At 37.0% G+C, this 16196-nt stretch overlaps 1 protein-coding gene across 4 annotated transcripts; it reads right to left on the bottom strand.

The window, feature by feature from the left end:
* Positions 1-115: 115 nt before the first annotated feature.
* On the bottom strand, positions 116-14862 carry trim25 (tripartite motif containing 25). 4 transcript variants are annotated; one of them, XM_084128447.1, is made up of 11 exons: positions 14215-14862; positions 7112-7207; positions 6672-6905; positions 4611-4779; positions 4466-4492; positions 4215-4307; positions 4046-4117; positions 3853-3912; positions 3519-3617; positions 2599-2658; positions 116-2289 (listed from the first exon to the last, which is right to left on the bottom strand). In XM_084128447.1, exons 1-11 carry the CDS (start codon positions 14806-14808, stop codon positions 1757-1759), a joined length of 2037 nt encoding a protein of 678 aa, XP_083984573.1. In that variant the 5' UTR covers positions 14809-14862; the 3' UTR covers positions 116-1756. The 4 variants fall into 4 exon arrangements, with proteins under 4 accessions (XP_083984573.1, XP_083984575.1, XP_083984574.1 ...); XM_084128449.1 differs by lacking the exon at positions 3519-3617; XM_084128448.1 differs by lacking the exon at positions 4466-4492.
* Positions 14863-16196: the final 1334 nt, after the last annotated feature.

The raw sequence follows: 16196 nt of genomic DNA, 5'->3' as shown, positions 1-16196 counted from the left end.
GCTACTCCTGGCAATGTTTAATGTGGGCTTGTTTATATATTTGTTGTGAATCAAATTCCAAGTTGGTGATGATTCAGCTAAATCATTTATTTAAAGTTAATTAAAACATAACAAATTTTTTGTTTAAAGATTTGGTTTTTATTATTATTGAACATTATGTTGTTCAGCACTGAAAACAAAATGAGCTGCACAAACGAACAATCACCATTTCAGAAGCAGGATTAAGTCATTCCATAACTTAATATCACAACAAGTGGGATAAATACAACAATGCGAGAAAGAATACATCTACACAATATTAAATGTACTCTTATGAGACATGGGTATGTTCATGCCTTTATTATCATCATTCTGATATTTTACTTTATGTATATTCTTTCCCACAGATCTAAAATATTTTCATATATTTTATTCATAATATTTAATTATTTTACATGCCATATTAACCACAATTTTAATATTGCATAAATCAAACAACATATGCTTAACTATAGAACTTCCTGAGCTATTCTTGTAGAAAATCATCTATAATATTTTTATAGACCGACATATTTCCTTACTGCAAAGTGAAACCTGTTTTTATTGTTTGAAACACTTAAAAACAGTTCTGACTGGAGCAAGCCAGGATACTTTGGTCAGGAACCAAGACAACTCTATCTGGAGCTCACTGGCAATGGACTTTGCCCATGTGATAAAACCAACAAATGTCAGGAGTAATCATTTCATGAAGTTAAACACTTCAAACAATTCGCAACTAAAATCTGCAACTTAACAGAATTCAGAGAACAATGAATGTCACATTTGATGTTTGCAAACCACATATGTACACTTAATTTACCCCTTAATGGATCAATGACATTTGACTACTATGGCTTTTTGTAATACTCGATTCTGGTTGACACTCTGGTGAGGTTTATTTTGCAATAATGACAGTTTGATTGTATTAGCCTTTAGATACCAATCCATCCATCCATCCATCAATCAATTTTTTTTTTGGTCAATATTAAAATATATTAATTAACATTTATGGACTACAAAGTATGCTTTATGAAGTCTGTACAATCCCAACATATTAAAATTTGAATTAAAAATGTAATATGACAACCCTGGCTTGATTGTCTGCCATGGTCCTTTGAAAGACACCCCATATTGTAACCATATAATAAAATACACAAAATTAATAATAATAATAAAACAAATAGAGGGGAAGTTCCCCCATAAATGAAAGTGCTGTATTCATTTAGTCACCCTTGTGATTTCCTTTCATTCAACAGAAATTAAGATTTATTTTTTACTTATAATATACTAAATTTTTGTCCATCCATTTAAAGTCAAAGCAAGCTTTAAACACTTCATAAATACATTGTAAATGTAATCCATATAAATCAAGCAATTTAATCCAAGTCTTCTGAAGAGAAATTATCACTTTATATGCTGAACAGATTTAATTTAGGGTTTTATTCACATTTAAACATTAACCAACACACACATAGTATCTAAGACGGTCAACAGCAGCTCAAGCGTGCTTACTTGATGCACAAAAACAAGCCTCATTAGTTCAAACATGCTTGCTTTGAGGGTTGTGATGTGAGAACAATCCTCACTGGATGTTTTTATAAACTTGAAGTTTGAGTGGACTTTCAATGGATGGACAAAATGATGAGAGAATAAAAAAAAAAAGATATTCTTTGTATCCCCTTTGGGATGAACGAAACATCAATTAATAAAAATGTATATCAGTTCACCTCATACAGTTTCAGTTGCTGAGCTTGCACAGAGACACAGAGGAACCATTTGAGAAGATCCAGAAAGCTGGATAAACAGCCTCAGTGAAGGGGAAGACGAAGGTGTGGAAGGGGATGGCCCGGTCCTGCACATTATAGAGAGTTGCGCTTCCCTGATCGCAGTCCAGCAGGACGCCCACGCGGCTTGGGTTGGGATTTGCCAACACCGTCTCGATGCTGTTGTGCCATGCGGAAAGCTTCACGTTAAACCACTCCACACACCAGGATTCTGCATTACGCCCCAGGCGGCTAGCAGGACCCTTGCGGTCAATTCTTCCGTATGCAAGGCCCAATCCACAGAAGTTGTTACTGCTCATTTTGATCTCCCAGTAATGACGGCCCTGAGAGAAACCCTTTGTGCAGAGCACCTGGGAACAGACAGAAAAGCGAAGGGGAATATCTGGATAGTGAGCAGGGTCATCCGAGACTGTCGCTTTGGTGTTGTTTTCAGACAGGGAAATCCGCTTGTGAGCTGTTCTGACATCAAAATTGAGGATAGTGCCATCTAGACAGGAGAAACACACAAGCACATAAATGTGATTATCACATAAAGTGATGAAGATGGACAAATGGATAAAATATTAAGGCCTGGTTTCACAGACATTAGGCCTTAGTAATTAGGGCATTAAAGTAGATTTTATAAACATGCCTTAGAAAAAAACAAAACATTACTGGTGTGCATCTTGAGCCAAAGCAATGGCACTGATATATTTTAAGATATGTCAGTGAAAGTTGCTTTCAGGTCAAACATGCATTTTAGTCTGGAACTAGGCTTAAGTCTTGTCTGTGAAACAGGGAGAAACTATCTACTCACATTTTAGAAGTTCACTCCTTTTAACAAAGTTTTGCGCAGCTGGTGAACTAAGAGGTTGAGCTGTAAAGAGAGAAAGAAGAAATAAAAACCGTTCAGCAACAACTAAAGAATTGACTCCAAAATGAAAGGTTTGCTCATTTTATACATGCATTAGTATAACAAATCCAACCAATCAGGGGTGCATTTCCCAACAGCATTGTTAGCCAAATATGACTGTAATTTTCGGTGTTACCAACAGAGTGTTCAATTATTTGCCATTTCCTGAAACCAGATTTTCAACGAACATTTGAAAACAGCATTACAAACTTGTGTAGTTAGAGCTACAGCTCTCGACCTGTAATAGTGAATTAGTCCTAAGGAGCCATGTTCGTTATAGAGAAATTACATTGTGAAAAAAGCTGCTGATTAAATGAACTGCATATATAAATAAATTATTGTTCATGCAAATTAACTATATTAATTTGACTAATTGCTTTCTCAAACTGATTAATTAGCAGAAGTTAATACACCACCTGCGCTTGACGTCATCAACGACAGTCCTATATTTTTGGTTGTGATGGAGGTGTTATCATGTTACTACAGTTTTTTTGGAAACATTTGAGACTAGCTAATTCATTTCTCCAATAATGCATTCTTAATAGTGAGTTATGTCTTTGTACAGGAAACGAACCCCTGGGAGATTCAATAAAATAATACATATAAATTGAATAATGGTCTATTTCTATTGATTAATTAATTAATTGATTGACTGACTGACTGACTGACTGACTGACTGACTGACTGACTGACTGATTGATTGATTGATTGCTTTTAGAGTAGAATCTAAAGTCTATTCCGGAATTACAATGAGGAGCACAGACTCCTTACAGAAAAGATTACATTTAGAAGGGGAAAATTTAACAAGAACTTTTCCCACATACATATGTCAAGTATGTCTACAGTTTTAGGTGTGAAGTCAAGCAAGTTCTCCATGCTTTTGGAGAAAACAGGATTTATTCCTTTAGGGGGATTCCTGGATCCTGGCAAAGAAGATATATGTTATGTTAGAAACATTTAAAATAAATACTAATTTGATTTACATTCCTTTTTCAGAAAAAAATATGAGAATATCTCTGTGAACCATAAGATACTAACAAAGGCCCCTCCTTTTCCAGTCTAATCACTAGGAGTGAATATGTTCTACACACATAACGCTAATCAGACGAACAGTAATAACAGTTGTAAAACAAAGAACATATGGAGGTCAGAGCTTACTGTTTGACTTCTGGTCTTTACGTTCTTTGTGATCTTTGAGCTCTTTATTAGGATTCTTGTCTATTAGGAAAAAGGAACAATGAGAGAAAGGTGTAAAAAAAATTAATAAATAAAATAAAATTATATATATATATATATATATATATATATATATATATATATATATATATATATATATATACACTTGACTTACTTTTCTGTTTAGCTCCTTGAGCCTTGGTTTTGGGAGTGCAGGCTGGGCTGGGAGAATTCAAATTCATACGTGCTGAAATATATCAAGAGAATAATGAAAGAATAGTGATGGATGGATGTACTGAATCAGGAAAAACAGCCCATTCACTTGTAAAGGAGTAACAACTTACACATCTCTTGGCTCACAGCAAAATCTCTTGGATACTCTCTTGGATGTGGCAGGTGTGGACTTTGCAGGAGTGCAGGAATTGGGAATTGGTTTCCTAGAGAATTAGAGGACTAGTTCACATCTTCTGCCAGCAGCTTTACTAAGGATAACCTCAACAACATACAATCAGGCAACATTATCATTTGTATAAACATGTTTTTATGTGATTATGTCCCAGATTTCCACACCAATCATTTCAAAAGACAATCTCACCTGAACCAAGACCAGATTTTTCAAACTCTGTAAAAACATGCATGTCAGAACTCTAAGCATGCACTATGATGTTGCTGTATTCTTGAACTTACTGAAAACATTAAAACAAGCTGCACATTTTATACAAGCTCCCACACTAACACACCTGGTTTAAGTACAAAGATTCTGTTCTCTGCTGACTGCTCCATTAATTTGGTGATCCATTCCTTCAGTGCAACTGCAGCGGAATGGTAAGCTATCACCTCTTTACCTTCCACAGTCATGCGAGGGTTATAGGGCTCAAAATTTACCACTGAGGGCAAATCCACTGAAGCCTGTGACAGAGAATGGGAAATTCAAGAATCCAAATATACAAGTGGCATCGAACAACATTTCAGGTTAGGTAAAAAACTGATCAAGTGTGAGAGCTCATGTTGAATTTTCTTGAATTGACGAGCAGGCTCTTACACTGGGCTTCACACATGTGCCCCACCCCACAAGATTTGATTATATACAGTTGTAATTTAAATGATTCAATCCCAATTGCAAATCAGGTTTATTGGCAAAATTTTGACTTTCAGCTGTTTGCGATGAACAAATCACACAAAAATAATTGAAATAGCTCAACACAACAAACGTTTCAAGTGGTTTCCCCAAATTCAACTGAAAATGCAACTTTTAATGATTTCTGCAGTCTCAAAATTATTCAACCCCCTGAATTGAATCCATCACAACAACACAAATCTGCAAAACAGGGGTTGTCTCAAAGCTTTCCGCATGGCACAACAGCATCGAGACGGTGTTGGCAAATCCCAACCCAAGCAGTGTGGGCATCCTGCTGGACTGTGATCAGGGAAGCGCAACTCTCTATAATGTGCAGGACTGCAACTAATCAAGGGCTTTATTAGTTGCACCAGCTGTGCTTGAGCTAGAACACATTAAATATCTGAACTGGCTAAGTTTGTTGAGTGTCACGTTTGACTGCATGTTAGAAATATGGCTAAGTCAAAAGAATGGTCCAAAAAGTTGGAAGCATAGTTTGCGAGTTTAAAGTTACAAGGAACAGTGATTACACTACCTGGACAGGGCAGAAAAAGGAGGCCATCAACTGCTGCAACCAGATATCTCAGAAGGCATTTTCAGAAAAACCCTCAAGTGACTGCAAAAGACCTGCAGCAAGACTTAGTTGCAACAGGCACTTAGGTTTCAGCTTGCACAGTAAAGCGTGTACTAAACACATGCGGTTTCCATTCCAGAACTCCAAGACATACACCAAAAGCACAAGAAACGTCGGCTCCAACTTTCTCAAAATCATATAAATAAGCCATATAAGTTTTGAGATTCGTTTCTGTGGAGCGATGAAACAAAACTGGAACTTTTCAGCCCTATGGATCAGTGGTATGTCTGGAGGAAGAAGAATGAAGCATATGCTGAAAAGAGCACTCTGCCTACAGTTAAGCATGGTAATGGCTTCGTGCTGCTCTGGAGCTGCTTTGCATTATCTGGAAAACTTGCACTGGAAACCTGCAGCGTGTGGAAGGCAAGATGGATTCATTGAAGTATCAGGAAATCCTAGGAGAAAACGCCATGCCGTCAGTGAGGAAGCTAAAGCTTGGGCATCTATGGACCTTCCCAAGTATAATGTATAATGATCCCAAGCATACCTCAAATTCCACCAAGGCTTGGTTGCAGAAGAAGTCCCAGAAGATTCTACAGTGGCCATCACAGTCACCTGACTTGAACCCCATATAAAATCTCTGGTGGGATTTGAAGAAGGCAGTTGTAGCACGCAAACCCAAGAATATTACTGAACTGGAGGCCATTGCTCATGAGGAATGGGCTAAGATTCCTCAGAAATGCTGCCAGAAGCTGGTGTCTGGTTATACATCTCATTTGCAGCAGGGTAATAACAGCAAAAGGGTGTTCTACTAAGTACTAAATATGCTTGCCATGAAGAGGTTGAATAATTTTGAGACTGCTGAAGTCATTAAAAGTTGCATTTTCAGTTGAATTTTGGAAAACCACTTGAAGCATTTGTTGTGTTGAGCTAGGCTATTTCAATTACTTTTGTTTGATTTGTTCATTGCAAACAGCTGAAAGTCTGTACATTTTGCCAATAAAACTGATTTGCAGTGGTTGAATAATTTAAATTACAACTGTAAATCTAAGGTACAAATAAGAGTTATAAAGCAGAAAAGTTTTAATTTAAAATCATACTGTGCATCACCTTTAAGAATGTGAGGGATTGCGACTGGTCCAGCAGTATGTTGATCTCAGATTTGGTCCTATTCATCTTCTCGATGTTCTCATTAAATTTCTTCATCAAGGAGACCAGTTTGCTCTGACCTTTCTCCTGTTCCTTATCAATAGCAAACATTGCCTCTTTCTCATCACGGTCGATCGCTTCTCTGATCTGCCTGTATTCTACCTCAAGAACACGTTTGCGGGTTGTAGCTAATTCCTGGGAAAGCAACACCAAAGAAAATGTAAGCCCAAAGTCTAAAACTCCATCTTATGGAGCTCCTGATGTTTGAGATACATGGATGGAGTGTAATTCATGATGGTAGGTAAAGGGATGGACATGCACATCTTGAATCCTATCATCTTACATCAGAATCAGTCTGTCTAATTCTGCTAATACCCAAATAAAAATGAACATTTACTAACTTTTAATTTGGTTTGTTGCTCCTTCATCTGTGTGATAACCTGCTGATTCTTGTCAGTTTTGTCTTCAAGGATGTTGAGCTTGTCAGTCAGGTCAGTCTAAAATATTTTCAAGAATAAAAGGACACAAAGTATTTTAGAGAATATCTTCATTGCTGAATGATTCAGACCACACAATCCAATGTTTACATGTCAAATAAACAAAACAAAAAAAATATTAGATTATTGGACACTATACTTGAGCTGTAATGAGAGAAAAAAAGAAGAAATAAAAAGCATTCAGCAACAACTAGCCTTACTAATCAACTCCAAGGGGAATTAAAGGTTTGCTCATTTTATTCTTGCATTAATGTAATAAATCCAACCAATCAGTAATGCATTTCCCAACAACATTATTAGCTAAATATGATTGCAATTTTCCCCTGTAGGTTTTCAACAAACAATGTGTGGCAAACTTGTGTGGTTGAAACGATAGCTCCCGACCTGTGATAGTGAACTAATCCTAAAAAGCCATGTTCATTACAGAGAAATTACATTGTGAAAAAAGCTGCAGACTAAAATTAACTACATATACAGGTGTAAAGTGTAGACCAATTACATACTTCATAAGATGATAAAAAATGTCTTTCTGTTGTTTGTGCAAACTAGCCTATATTAATTTGACATTAATTGCTTTCTTGAACTGATTAATTAGCAGACGTTATTACACCACCTGCGTTTGACGTCACAAAACATTTGTGACTAGATAGTTAACTCATTCTGTATTTTGCTTAGGGTCAATTTATTATATTACTACGATTAAAAGAACCACAGTCAAAATCAGTTATTGTGAAGTGTAAATAAAAAGCTATACAAAAGTTTGTTTTGGTGGTCAAATTAAATTGCCTGAGCAGCATTCCAAGAGTCCTAATACTTAGTAACCTATAACAGCGCTGCAATGACATATATTGTTTTACAGCGCTGCAGTTACTGACATACATGATTAGTGACATGACTTGGAAATGAAGTTAAAGAATTCATATTGAAATGCTTATGTCAGTGTACGCAGGTGCGCCAGCTGTGCTTACATGGACCCTAATAATCTGATTATAATCCGACTACTAGCACAGTCGGAATAAAAAAAGTAACCATGTCAATCGGAATTAACTGGCCAAAAGCTATGTTTACATGGACACTTTTTGTTTCGATCGCAATGAAATCATTCCAATTGATTAATCCAAATGTAGTGTTTACATGAATGTCAAATAAAGTTATCAGGTTGATGTCAAGTCAAGTCACCTTTATTTATATAGGCCTGGTGCTTTTTAGAATACAGATTGTTTCAAAGCAGCTTTAAAGTGATGAAGGGGGTAGATTGGAATCCACTGCTGCTTCAATGTAAATGTAATGAGTGATTATAATCAAGGTATTAATCAATATTTTTCCTTCTAAATATCAAATGAGTTGAATGACTTCTCTGGAGATTTTACTTTGTTATAGAAGTTACCAGTGTGATTACTGAAATGTTCCTTTCATGAATTCTTTAATGTCTGTATTTGATATCTGAATGCAGTAACAGTGCTTGCTTATTTATCCCGGCTTCCAAAAAATGAAAAAGGTCTTCAACGTGTTAAAACATAGGGGTCATTGAAGCCAATAGTTTAAGGGACCATTTCTTTGTTAAAGCCTTACTTTCTAGTTAGACTAAAGTGTCCTCTCCTTGAGAGAAAAAATGCATTATCTTGATGTTTTGAGAGGACTCTCCTGTTTATAGTTAGAGCCTGGCCAAATCCAACCTTGGAAAATCTGTGTGTCGGTGTGTGTGTTAGTCTTCTTGGTTACAGGTTAAGGAACCACTGGCATTATTGGAGATTGACTGAGTTGTTGTTCTGGAAATGCTGGCAATTCAAATCTGCGACCTGGAAGGTCATGTGATGGATTTTAATTAATCAACTTTAATTAATCAACTAACATTTGTTTTTCTTGCAGGAATGACATTCATTCATATGCTTTTAAATGTTTCCAAACTCTTTGGGGAAAACTTTTGTGACTTTGAGTGTGTATGTGTGTGTGTATAAATAACAGAAAGGGGAAGTGAAACTAGACAGATGACTAGTTCTCAAACCTTGTGATAACTAATCACAAAATCAGAGTTTGCTTGCGCCAGTGACAGAGGGAAAAGGTTGGGGCTTTTGAACCAATTGAACCAATCATAATGAAGGTGACATGTTAGTCTTATTTGTTTTCTCGATTCTATAAAAACTGTTGTATCCGTGTTTTACGGTGGGATTCTCAATGGAATTTGTCTGAGATCCTCCGGCTTTGCTTCTTGGGAGAGATTCCCTGAGAACTGCTCGGGAAGATCTCCTGGCCGTGATCAAAGCATTTAAAGGACATTTGCAGGTCTGTTTGTCAATTTATTCCTGCGCAGGAAGCTAGTTTAGGAAGCTAGTTTTGGAAGCTAGTTTAGGGGAACAAGTTAGTTAGGTGACTATTATTGAATGGGGACGTCGATTTGTAGACGAGACCCAGGGAGACGTCGATTTGTAGACGAGACCCAGATAGACTAAACGTCGACAGTAATTACTATGTTTATCTATTTCTTAGCCAATCAGAAACTGTAACCTGAAGCAAGGACGTCGCTTAGACCTTGGTGTATCTTTGTAACTGTAAGGGGGGCGGCCTATGAACTCTTACAGTAATAACAGGAAATTAATGTAAAAAAGATTGTTTTGTCTGTACAGCAGATCTAGAAGCAAGTCATTACCCTGTTTAATCAAGTTCAGCATTGATTCATTTCTGTTGTAAAAAATATTCATTATTAATTTAGGGGCTGTTTACACGACACCATTTTCAACTGAAAACAGAAAACTTTTTATGCGTTCTGGCCGTTCATTTACGCAACAACAGTGTTTTGGTGGCCTGAGAACACAAACTTTGAAATAGGAATGCTGTTCAAATATGAAAATTTGATAACCAATATATTTGCCGATAAATCTAAATCCAAATTTTTATATACTTTGAGAGCCTGATTATAAAATCAAAAGGCAACATGAACTAACAATGAATAAACAATAATTTCAACAGGATTTATTAATCTTAGTTAATCCTTATCATCACCAGTAAGTTCCTGTGTTTTCAGTGTTCTTTGTCCGGTCTCATTAATGCCTGAGTTGTATTTGTTTGCCTGTCTGTATTTGAACTGACTCGTGTGGATCATTAAAGACATTCTAAACTTATTGTTCTTATTCATAATCTGTTCTACAACCGTGCGTAACAGGTTCATAATAAATATTCATATTTATCTACTGTTATTTTGGCTTGTCTTTTTAATTTTATGCTAAAACTGCTTGTACTCTGATTTTGCTGTAAATGTATCAAGCAAATTACTTTGTCAGAATGAGGGCATTTTACCCCTAATACCCCCCTTAGTACAAATCTTTTTTTTTTTAAAAAAAAATCTAATAACATGAAAACTCTGAATTTTTCATACTTTTCACAAAAAAAAAAAATTACACAGACCTTAAGGGGTTAAGTTAAGTTTTCCCCCACTCTACTATGCTTGTGCATGCATTACACATGCATGTGTAATGCATGTACTTTGCATGTGCATGCGTCAACGTTTTCACAGATTCACGTTTTTGAAGTTTACACAGAGATGATAACTGTATCGTTTTCAAAACATGTTTTCAAAAACTTGCACTTTGAAACCTAATATTAGGGATACACAATATATCGGCCACCTTATCGGTATGGCTGAAAAATGCTCATTTTTAATGTTATCGTTATCGATCCAATAAGAAAATTAGGCCGATATTAATTAAAGCCAATAGATAATGGATTATTTCCTTCAGCAGAGACACTTCAGATGCGTGCTGTTTGCCATGATGGTTTCACATTGCTTGATATGATTGGAATCACTTCAAAAAGGAATACAGTTGAGTGCAACATCTGCAGCACCAATCTGTCATATAGGATTCTATACATAAAATTATAATTAAAACTCGACTGTAAAAGAATAATGTGAGTTCTTTGTAGGCCCGAATTTCAGCACGTTGTTGCAGAAAGAGCGCGTCCACTGAGTTAAGCCTTCATGACAAGTACAGACAAGTTTGCTTGTGTATTCGCAGCCTTTTGTGCCATTTTACAAATAAATAGTTAAAAAATCATACATTGTGATTTCTGGATTTTTTTTTTTAGATTATGTCTCTCACAGTGGACATGCACTTACGATGACAATTTCAGACCCCTCCATGATTTCTAAGTGGGAGAACTTGCAAAATAGCAGGGTGTTCAAATACTTATTTTCCTCACTGTACATAACATTATAAGTGTCCATGGTAACTGATGAGTGGCGGGAAACTAGAACAAAGGAACACATCTGACTAACAAAAACAAACAGAACATAATGGTGACATGATTGACATGGCAATAATCCTATCACATAATTTGGCAGTTAAAGTTTTAGGCGAGTGTTTCTATGAGTGGGCGTGGTTTGGTGAGCTATTGGGCTGGAAATCAGTCTGCTCTTTAAAACAAAGAAAAGAAGCAATTTAGGAGAATACTATGCACAAACAGCGGGAAACTATATTTACGGGGAATATATACTATATTCGTGTACTGTGCGCATGTCAAAAAATAAATTCCAATTTGAAGCTTGTCATATATACCGCACATCAACTCGAAAAATGTATTTAGCGTTCATGTAAACACTACATTCAGTGAGGGGAGGAGTGAAAAAAGTGCAGGCAAGACGGACAGTTCACTGAACTTCTCTCTTCTCGCAGTGGATCAGACACCTGCGAGATCAAAGGCGGATATTGCGGGATTCACGCTTGTGCACAGTGTTGCTAATAAACTGGATGTAATTTAAATTCTGTCAGGACCACTACCGTCAAATACGATTGACAATTAGCATGCAGTTTGGATTGGCGGTATGGTTCCGTTCTGGGCGAGAACTCCCTGCGCATCCATGCAGCCTAGCATGGAAAAGAGCAGGGAGAGCAGCAATAACCCCCCTTGGGGTAAACAGAACAGAACCAACATGAATGTTTGCAAATATATTTAATTCAAGATTTTAGTACAACATAATTTGAGAATCTATTCTGATTCAAGGGGAATCAGAATGCCAAATCCTGACTGGGCGAGAGGAGGAGCTGGGGATGGAGGAGGGTAATTAGCTCCTGAGAAACGCAATAGCTGCTGATAATACTGAAGGAGCTTATATATGTATACGATGATAGGCGTCGTATTCCTATAGGTAGATGTGGATCAGCTGAGAGTCAGCTGATGCGTGCTTGACTAACGTGACCTGCCAGAACTAACGCTACGCTTGATTTCTGTTTCTTTTATATGAAAATAAATATATTGAACAAGAGTACAAGAGTACCCCCAAAGTACTTTTTCAACTATTATGTATTTTATATATATATATATATATATATATATATATATATATACACACACATATATATTGTATGTAAAAAAAAAAAAAAAAAAACTATTCCGATTTTTAGCTTGTGACAAACACTATCAGATTCATCGATCGGAATGATTTCATTCCAAATGAAACCGAAGCTACATCACTAACATTACTTTAATAGATTACGCTGACTATTAAATTACTAGTCATTAATAGATTAATGACTAGTAATTTCCTACTATTTAATTTTGAAAAAAACAGAATTTCTAATTATCGGGCCATATGTGCCATTTGATGCCAATCTTTCATTTGAAAGTCACGTGTCTAGCATCTGTAAAACCGCATTTTTCCATCTTAAAAATATATCTAAATTACGAAATATGCTTTCAATGAAAAATGCGGAACAGTTAGTTCATGCGTTCATGACCTCAATGCTAGATTATTGTAATGCTCTACTGGGTGGTTGCCCTGCACGCTTAATAAACAAAGTCCAGTTGGTCCAAAACGCAGCAGCTCGAGTTCTTAGAACCAGGAAGTATGACCATATTAGCCCCGTTCTATCAACACTGCATTGGCTCCCTATTAAACATCGTATAAATTTTATAATATTGCTGACTACTTAAAAAGCACTAAATGATTTAGCTCCCCAGTACTTGAGCGAGCTCTTAACGCATTATGGTCCTTCACGTCTACTGCGATCTCAAAAATCTGGCCAGTTGATAATACCTAGAATATCAAAATCAACTACAGGTGGTAGATCCTTCTCCTATTAAGCACCTAAACTTTGGAACAGTCTTCCTAACATAGTCCGGGAACCAGACACACTCTGTCAGTTTAAATCTTTAAATTTAAATAGTTTAAATCTAGACTAAAAACACATCTCTTTAACCTGGCATTCATATAGAACATTATACATTTCTATTATTCATATCAGTTAAATGATTATTAGGCTGCACAGAATAGGTCAGCCGGAACCGGGGACACTTCTTATAACACCTGATGTACTCGTTACATCATAAGAAGAATGGCATCTACGCTAATGTTAGTCTTTCTGTTTATTCCGAGGTTTACTGAAGTCAGCTGGATCCGGGCCGTAACCAGATCAGATGGTGGACCTGCGCCTGGACCCATCCACAACGCATCCCTGAAGTGCCAGCCTCATCAGCCCTGTGAAGGCCTCATCGACACGACACAATAAACTTGTCTCTGTATCGGCGTGATGACTCCAACTTCCAACCAGATGGAACTGGATAAATATTCTGAATGTTCTGATCCAATCTGACTTCTGACCTGTAATGCTGCCAAAATCATAATCATACACTGTTCGTTCGTTGGCCAGAGGAGAACTGGCCCCCGACTGAGCCTGGTTTCTCCCAGGGTTTTTTTCTCCATTCTGCCACCTGATGGAGTTTTGGTTCCTTGCCACTGTTGCCTTGGCTTTTGGCTTGCTTAGTTGGGGACATTTAATATTCAACAATATTATTGATCTGCCTTACTTAAGGTGGACGATGACGCAATTTTCTTCTAGAAACAAACTTTGTTGTATTATTTTCATGTTATACATGTGATACAATCTGTATTGTAAAAAGCGCTATAAATAAAGGTGACTTGACAGTAAAGTCAATTTTCATGTTTATGTATCATAAAAAAAAATAATAAAAAAAATCACATTTACTTTCCAAATAAATTTAAAGATAGGCCCAACCTTTTGTTTAAAGCGCCGGTCATCTGCGGTGATGAACTCACAGCCTTTATGAACGCCCTGCAGACAGTTGCTGCAGATGCAACTCTGGTGCTGAATGCAGTAGAACTCCATCAGTTTGCCATGATCGGAACAGAGACGCTCCATTAGATCTGGCAGCGGGTCAGACAGCTGATGCGCCCGGAAAATGGCATTCTCCCGGTGAGGCCTGACATGATCCTCACAATAAGACGCCATACAAGTCAGACAAGTTTTGACCGCTTTGGCTTCCATGCAGCTGTCACATTTTATTTCATCTGGATCTTTCTTTTTCACCTCAAATGGTTCCTTAACGGGTTCAGGGACACCCGCTTTTATTCTATAGGCATCCAGCACCGCGCTGAGAACGGTGTTCTTCTTGAGTTCTGGTTTACTGCTGAAAGCCATTCGGCATTGAGGGCAAGACAATGATGATGTTCTGTCTTTCCATGTCGCTTCGAGACAGCTGGCGCAGAAACTGTGTCCACAGATTAAACTCACCGGGTTCTCGAAAAGACATAAACAAATGCTGCATGTCAACTCGTCTTCGAGCCCAAGTAGAGACATATTTTCCGCCATTGTTAGACGTCGATAAGGAAGCAGCGATCACTGACGACAAACAACTGCCTCAGTGGGCGGCGGCAGCGGAGAAACGAAACTTATGTGCCTTGTTGTGAAGCATAGACATATACACTAGATGTCGCCTTGGGGTTCTACCGCCGCCATCTTGGAACAGGGGTCTTGTCATATAGGAAGTACCTAGGTAACGCTGCTTTCTCCGCCTGTACTTCGAAATTCATGGATGATGCCGGACTTTTGTGCTGCGTATGGATGTTCACACGAACGAAATCTAAACCAGACAGCAAGGGATTACATTTACTCTGTGGATGGTAGTAATCAAGTTTTTTTTTTAATATATGTTAAGTGTACAATTCTCTGCTTGGAGGAAGAAAATGAACTGTGATTCTCGCACAGAAAATTAACTGTGAATGTGCTGTACTCTTTAGATATTATTTGAAATAACCCTTGTGTTTAAAATGTACAATATGCAGGAGTTGATCCTCAATACCCACTTTTGGCTGTGTTGTGCTGTGTTGTTCCTAACTTTTGATTTTTTTTTACCGATTGTACTCAAACCTTTTAATGGAAAAAAAAAACCCATGTGGCGCTTGTAACCTGTAAGTAGTACAGTCCTAATAGTATGCTTTTGTCCTCTCCCTGTCAATCTTCAAACAGTACATCCATGATTATTATACATAGAATTCCACAAATCCTATGTATGTGTACGTTTTGCACAAGGATACAGTGGGCTCAAGGTCTTGTTTCTTCCTTGCAAACTGGGGATGGAGGTGTGGAAGGACACTGGAATTTGTGAAAATGTCAACAGTTTAAAGCCTTTCTTTAAAGTGAATTTCGTTTTGTATAAATTGTATCTTAATTTTAATAATTTTTTCATCAACCAATTGCCTGGATTTAATAAATAAGAAGCAAATATAACGAACAGACAATAATCATGGAGGCGCCCGCGCGGTCACTTTTGCATTGCACTTGAACTGGAGCGCATCTCATCCTAACTTAATGAAACTCAGTGTATGCCTCACACAGAAATGAGAAATACATCAAATACACAAAGCTTGAAATGTCTTTAAATTAAATAATTCAAAACGAAAAGAAAAAGGCTACTCTCTGGTAATCCATTATGTGCATTTCTCTCTATAGGCGCGTTCACTACGAATATGGCGATCGTCAATTTCATCTTTGGCCGAGTCGACACTGTCAGAAAACACTAGTTTATTAATAAAAATCAATGCACGCGTCACCGGATTTACAAATGCACATTTGCTTGTTGCATGCACACATATTATGTCGAAATAACGAGATATTATGTTGAAATAACATTATTATTAATAATACATCTTTTAGAATATTTGATTGAATGCTGAATGTTGCGCTTGTTCAATTTAATA

Source organism: Abramis brama, assembly GCF_963993115.1.
Source record: "Abramis brama genome assembly, chromosome: 11".
In the NCBI taxonomy this organism is placed as follows: Eukaryota; Metazoa; Chordata; class Actinopteri; order Cypriniformes; family Leuciscidae; genus Abramis; species Abramis brama.
Note: the sequence above shows the minus strand (reverse complement) of the source record. Positions and strands in the feature narration are given on the sequence as shown.